Below are 7,353 nucleotides of genomic sequence, written 5' to 3' on the forward strand. Positions count from 1 at the left end.
CTATTTCTCTCCATAAACCACAGCATACAATTATATATTTTTTTGCATTACATTAGACTGTCTAGCAAGCAAACATGGCCTCAAAACACCTAAACTGGCATTCATTGCATACTACTGTTAGGTGATTTAAAACAATCCATAGTATTGTTAAATCTCTGTCCAGTGGAGCTTTGAATCTCTCTCTCCCTTTCATACAGCACGCACATTAGGGTCTTTGTTATCAGAATTGTGTGTTAATATACCTTCCACACATTAAAAGTAGGAAAAATAAATGTATCATCACAGTTTAAGCTTAAAAATTAAATCAAAGGGTACAGAAAACGAAAAACTATATAAAGCATAAAATACTTGGTATGTTAAATAAGGCTAATTTATCTCTAAAAATTATACACCAAATAGTTGTTTGCTGCTGACCACCTACCATACGAACATTCCTGGGGCCAGAGCATAACACAGCTTTGGACATCGTAAACACCTACACTCCCTTCATGAGCTTAAAAATTAATTAAAAAATGTTTGTACTTCTGCCTACGCTGCCAGATCTGCAGTGGGCAGAAACTTTTACAACACTGTAACAGAAAGTGAAGGTCTGGACCTGCTTACACTTTTATGACTTGGCAGAATACCTATTTGCCGTGGCTGATAACCACTATTCCAGTGAATCCCCGCTCCTGAACCAAGTCACTGACTTTGCCACAACAATAGCTAAAAAGAGTATTTCTATTCTGTTTGCATTGACAGAGTCTATTACATTGAAATGGCAGGGGCACACAGCTCTGGCCATAAGGTTTTGAATGAACCAGAATACCTTATAAAAACATCTCTAGGCTGAAGGATGCCCTGCAAAATCTTGTCCCCTTGGCTGGTCAAACACAGCCTAGAAGGTTTGATCTAAGATCACCTTAAAGGGGTAGTTCACCTTCAGGTTTAAATTTTAGTATGTAATAGAATTGTAAGCAACTTTTCAATGGTTCTTCATTATTTTTTTTAATATAGTTTTTGAATTATTTGCCTTCTTCTTCTGACACTTTCCAGCTTTTAAACAAGAGTCACTGACCCCATCTAAAAAAACAAATGCTCTGTAAGGCTACAAATGTATTGTTGTTGCTACTTTTTATTATTCATCTTTCTATTCAGTTCCTCTCCTAGTCATAGTCCAGTCTCTTATTCAAATCAATGCATGGTTGCTAGGGTAATTTGGATCCTAGCAATGGCTGAAATTGCAAACTGGAGAGCTGCTGAATAAAAAGCTAAAAAACTCAAAAACCACAAATAATAAAAAATTAAAACCAATTGCACAAAATAAATTCAAAATTGAACAACCCCTTTAAGATGTCTTAACACCCAGTAAACAGAAATGACTACACAGCCTCCTCTTTTCATCCTTATTGATTCTGTGTGTCCCAGAGCAGATCTCTAGTGGTAGCTCTATACCATTTCTTGGAAGAAATGCACAGTGTGCATATTTTAATTATTGCAATTTAAAAGAAACTGTGATGTCTGTGGGATAAAGGAAGTTTGCAGCTTGAATGATTGCATTCTTTGTTTTATATAATACAGTTGGTGGATACCACAGTTGAACTTGCAAACAAAGTGGGAGCTGCTGAAATAATATCAAGAATTGTAGACGACTTAAAGGATGAAGCTGAGCAATACAGGAAAATGGTTATGGAAACCATTGAGAAAATAATGGGAAATCTCGGAGCTGCAGATATTGATCATAAGCTTGAGGAACAGCTTATTGATGGCATCCTGTATGCATTCCAGGAGCAAACAACAGAGGTATGCAAAAGTACTACATTGTTATACATTATTTTTGCTCTACATTGATTTGTAATGACTTGTAACCGCTTCAGTATGCATATGCTTGCTGGATACCCTTAAAGTGATCCTCTACCCAAAAAAAAAAAAACCTTTTTCGTTTAACTGAAGAAAAAATAATTCAGTTTTGTAACTCCTTTATTGTGGAATTTGGGGTTGTTCCAATTAAATCGAGCTCTTAAGATTTGAAATTTTGGCTTAGGAATATGATGTATATTAAGATTTTGTCTTTTGGAGAGAGTGGAGAGTAATAACAGTAGAACCCCATTTTACATTTTCAATGGTACCAAAAAAAATGGTGTAAAATCCAGAAAAAAATTAAATTAGGGATATGCATTATATGTTGGTGGGACAACAAAAAACTGGAGTAAAATAAGGGAAAACTTTAAAATTAGGTATGTAAAATAAAACAGATTTCATTGGATACGATAATTTACTTGCAGCAGTTGTGTGCTCTGTTCTAAAAATATATATTTTTTTTTTTTCTGTCTCATTTTAGGATTCTGTGATGTTAAATGGATTTGGCACTGTTGTAAATGCTCTTGGAAAAAGAGTAAAGCCTTACCTGCCACAAATTTGTGGAACAGTCTTATGGCGGTTGAATAATAAATCTGCTAAAGTGAGACAGCAGGCTGCTGACTTGATATCACGTACTGCAGTTGTCATGAAAACTTGTCAAGAGGTGTGTGCTCCTATCTTAATGACACTTTTTGGATTTGTTTTTATTGTGCTTTATATTTTTGTGGGTTGTGTTTACTTTGCTAAACAACCTTTCCCTGTTTAATTATAGGAAAAACTGATGGGACATTTGGGTGTTGTGTTGTATGAATATCTTGGAGAAGAGTACCCTGAAGTACTGGGAAGTATTTTAGGAGCACTTAAAGCAATTGTCAATGTTATAGGTAAGCATTGGATCAGTGTGTTCTTATTTATGTGTCCTTATTAGTGTGTTATTTTAATCAATGATTGTTCTACTCACTCTTTAACTTTGGCACACTAGGCATGCACAAGATGACCCCTCCAATCAAAGATCTTCTTCCAAGGTTAACGCCTATCCTGAAAAATAGGCACGAGAAAGTACAAGAGAACTGCATTGATCTTGTTGGTCGTATTGCAGACAGGTAATGGGCTTAAATGATATTTTAATTTTAAGTCTTGTTTGTGTTGCTGCCACTAACTTCATATAAACTGCAAATAAGCAGCCTGTCAGAAGCTGTGTACAAATTTGAAAAGCCTTAAAGGGCAGTTTACTCTTTGTTTAACATGAGTCGAATGAATAGCACTTTGTACTTATTATATATTTTCCTTTTTATTGTATATGTATGGTTTTTATTTATTTCTTGCAGTAAAGGCAAAATCTAAAATTAAAAAGAAATCGCATTCTACTATTGTAGAACATATAGTTTTTACCTTTATAAGGCAGTATGCTTGTTCAACATGTCTTTATTAATAGGGTTTATGTTGAAACTACTTTTGGACTTTCATTTATAAGAATACGATGATGCTGTTATTTTCTTGTGCTAAATGGGCAAACAGAGAAAATTAAACTACTTCGTGTTTCTAAATTTTAATCAGATTGCCAGTACAGAAAGAACCCCCCCCCATTCATAAGCTACAAAGACAGTCACAACTAAGGTGGTGATAGGGAGGGGATTCATTCAGATCTGATTATCTGTATTTACTTACTCCCCTTTCTATTCATTTAGGGCTAGTCCACACGGGGAGATAGCGACGCGGTCGCGGCGACAAAGCGCCGCGACCGGCGCAGGCGACAGTTTTGTATGGGCGCCTATGTAAAAACGCCTGTGCTAACCACACGAGGCGATGCGCTTTTCAACAGTCGCCTGAAAAAGCCTGGCGAGGCATTTTCAGGCGACTGTTGAAAAGCGCATCGCCTCGTGTGGTTAGCACAGGCGTTTTTACATAGGCGCCCATACAAAACTGTCGCCTGCGCCGGTCGCGGCGCTTTGTCGCCGCAAACGCGTCGCTATCTCCCCGTGTGGAATAGCCCTTAGGTTTATTAAACATGTAAACAATTAACAGAGTATGCTTCAAAGAGTATATGTGTACTGAAGTAACTTTTTAGTTTAAGGCCAGTGATACATGATGCTATTTGTCACCGCAAACAAGATGGATAACGTTTTTCTGGATAACGCATCCCATACCTGTATTTGCCATCCTTCCCAATCAGATACTTTATTGATTTTAAAATATGTACCTAGTGTATGGCCACCTTTTAAACAAGTAAGGACATGGGCCGAGTATGTTAAGGACAAGTTAAAGTATAAAGCAAAGTCAGACAGACTAAATAACTGGGTAGGCAGGACAACAGGAAAGACAAATGAGCAGGCAAAGTGTAAGTGGAGAATAAGAAAGAAAGCCACTAGAACCAGGGACTTGCCCCCCCCCCCCCATGATCTTACACAGTGATAAGCCTGCAAGTTGCTGACCAATGTGACATCACAAGCAAAGTAGAGAGGAATCAGGAACAGAAGAGACTTGCAACAAAAAAATAGCACTTTAATCCTAAAATAGCCGGTATCTGTTAGGTAAATAAGGAAAATTATCTACATTTATGTTTTTAATATTTTCAGAGGTGCAGAATATGTGTCAGCAAGAGAATGGATGAGGATTTGTTTTGAGTTACTGGAACTGCTAAAGGCGCATAAAAAAGCAATTAGAAGAGCAACTGTCAATACCTTTGGCTATATTGCAAAAGCTATTGGGTAAGTACCGACTGTTACTCAGATATTTAACCTATTGAGCAAAAGGGTATATTTATTTAACTTGTCTTTTAGCTTCATATATTCAGCCCCTCTATTGCTCAATATCTTTATACCTTAAGCGAATATTCTCACATAGCCAAAGAAAGTCAATTGACTACTGTAAAATATCTTGGTTCCCCATGATTTGTAAAATCTAGACAAAATTGTGTGCTTTCTGACCTGGGTTGTATAGCTCCTCATATGTAATTTCATCCGATAGTGAAATTAAATTAATTTTCTTACAATTTTAGTAGGGATGCACTGAATCCACTATTTTGTATTCGACTGAACCCCCAAATCCTTTGTGAAAGATTCGGCATATGCAAATCAGGGTTCGGCTGGCTAGAAGTATTCGGTCGAATCTGAATCATTCTGCAAAATTCCGAATCCCGAACCGAATCTTGGATTCGGTGCATACCTACATTTTAGCATATGTAAAGAGTATAGGGAATTCTGGAATCAAATTAGATTAAATCACGACAGTATAAGCGGTAGCATGCATGTTTCTATGCATGGCAGTCTTGTCCGCAACCTTCCACGGGCATCACTTGAAGTCCAGCTAGGGTGCACAGCGCTTACATGTGCTTCAGGCAGTGCTGCTTTGAAGGCTCATAAATGATGCGCTGTATAAAACAGCACTGGCACTTAAAGCACTATATAGCCACACCATAGATTTTATTTTGTATTGCACTTAAGGCATTAAAGCAATGGGGCAAATAAAGTCAGTTGTAGAAACTGTTTTAATAAATGTACCAACTATTGTTCCACTGGCAGTAATATAAGCTTCAGCATACTGAAATAAGTTTTCTATATATAATCAGTTAAAAATTCTGTACTGTTTCTGAAATAATCAAGTTCATCTTCACTATCCCTTTTTCCGTATCTGTTGGTTTCAGATATTCATTGACCGTTAGATCCAATATATCTTATAGGGGAGCTCCTTTTGTCTAAAGAATGTATTAGAGCTCACACTATTAATAAAGTCGCCAGACATCATGTCTCTCTACATGCAGGATTTGTGCAAAATGCCTTAATTGTTAGATTTTGTTTGTACTGGAATTAGTTATTTGAGTGAGCTTTAATACACCTGCTAGGAAAGGAATGAATGACACCCATCTGCTGCATAAAGATAGAATGAAGAGAAACAGATGCTGAGAGGGATAGTGAAGATGAACTTGATTATTTCAGAAATGATACAGAATATGTAATTGTATTTTATTTCAGTAAGATGAAGCTTATAGTAAATTTTCATTTTTGCAATAGTTCCCCTTTAAATTCAGGTTGCCTTTGTTTCTTTGTGTTAATGGAACATTTTTTTCCCTTTTAGACCTCATGATGTCCTTGCCACACTTCTTAATAATTTGAAGGTTCAAGAGAGACAAAACAGAGTTTGCACCACAGTCGCAATAGCTATTGTTGCAGAAACCTGCTCACCGTTTACAGTTTTACCAGCACTGATGAATGAATACAGAGTGCCAGAACTCAATGTTCAAAATGGTGTGTTAAAATCCCTCTCTTTCCTTTTTGAATACATTGGAGAAATGGGAAAGGATTATATTTATGCAGTAACACCATTGCTGGAAGATGCTTTAATGGACAGGTAAATAAATTCTTTATTGGGGAAGGGGGATTTTCTTTTTTTTTTCTTTTTTACAGTCTCTTTAATTTCCCCCCCACCCTGTTTTATTTTTTGTAGAGATCTTGTGCACAGACAAACAGCCAGTGCAGTTGTTCAGCATATGTCACTTGGCGTATATGGATTTGGATGTGAAGATTCTCTGAACCATTTGCTGAACTATGTTTGGCCAAATGTGTTTGAAACTTCCCCTCATGTAATCCAAGCTGTTATGGGTGCGCTTGAAGGCCTGCGAGTTGCCATTGGTCCTTGTAGAATGGTGCAGTATTGCTTACAGGTATTTTTTTGTTTTTCTTAAATTCATATATTTTTATATTACAAATAAACATCTTGTTTGTCCCAAGAACATGTTGCTGTTCCTAGTGGTATTAGAAATCCATTGTGGTGGTACATTTTAGTAATTCCTTTTAGTGATGGATGAAACCTTACTGGGACATTGAGCCATACTTGATTACCTCTGCTTTCTTTATTCTTCAGCAGGGTGTATACTCCACCCGTGTCATGCACATTAAAATGTTATCCTATGTTTGTAAGATTGGGGCAGTGCGTGTTGCCTGTAAAATGATTTCTATTTATCCAAAATCTATTTTACTGACCTAGTAGTCCGTGCGAGAATAACAAAATTTGTATGAAACACTTTGAAGTTGAATCATTGTTGCTGATCTTAAAAAAAAAAAAAATAAAAAAAAAATTATACCTGTATGTTATCTCCAAACCTCATACTTTGCTCTTTGTTTTTCCTCTAGGGCCTCTTTCATCCTGCCAGGAAAGTGAGGGACGTATATTGGAAAATATACAATTCGATCTATATTGGCTCGCAAGATGCCCTCATTGCTCATTATCCTCGTATATATAATGATGAAAAGAACACATACATTCGCTACGAGCTCGACTACATTTTGTAAAATATTTAGTATCACGTTCACTTAACTGTTCTGAATATTATGTGAAGCATTAGTAATGCACAAAGTTCTGCAGCATGATTTTTAGGAGAGCCTGTTTTTGGTGTAACCTGTTAAAACTTAGAAGTGACTAGGAAAGTTTGACTATTTTTGATCCAAAATCAAATACCAATGCCATTCATTATCTCTGAAGATGTGTATTTGTGAAATAAACATTTTATGTATAAAA

General features: G+C 36.4%; 1 protein-coding gene across 1 annotated transcript in view; it reads left to right on the plus strand.

Annotated features, from left to right (window-relative positions):
• Positions 1 to 7,353, plus strand: part of sf3b1.L (splicing factor 3b subunit 1 L homeolog) — a 46,341-nt gene extending 38,988 nt beyond the window's left edge. The window contains exons 18-25 of the mRNA XM_018236248.2: positions 1,561 to 1,782; positions 2,321 to 2,503; positions 2,612 to 2,723; positions 2,822 to 2,942; positions 4,416 to 4,547; positions 5,914 to 6,186; positions 6,283 to 6,499; positions 6,969 to 7,353. Coding sequence (XP_018091737.1) covers positions 1,561 to 1,782; positions 2,321 to 2,503; positions 2,612 to 2,723; positions 2,822 to 2,942; positions 4,416 to 4,547; positions 5,914 to 6,186; positions 6,283 to 6,499; positions 6,969 to 7,127 — 1,419 coding nt within the window. The 3' untranslated portion in view covers positions 7,128 to 7,353. The remainder of the gene's footprint in view (positions 1 to 1,560; positions 1,783 to 2,320; positions 2,504 to 2,611; positions 2,724 to 2,821; positions 2,943 to 4,415; positions 4,548 to 5,913; positions 6,187 to 6,282; positions 6,500 to 6,968) is intronic.

Source organism: Xenopus laevis, chromosome 9_10L, assembly GCF_017654675.1.
Source record: "Xenopus laevis strain J_2021 chromosome 9_10L, Xenopus_laevis_v10.1, whole genome shotgun sequence".
In the NCBI taxonomy this organism is placed as follows: domain Eukaryota; kingdom Metazoa; phylum Chordata; class Amphibia; order Anura; family Pipidae; genus Xenopus; species Xenopus laevis.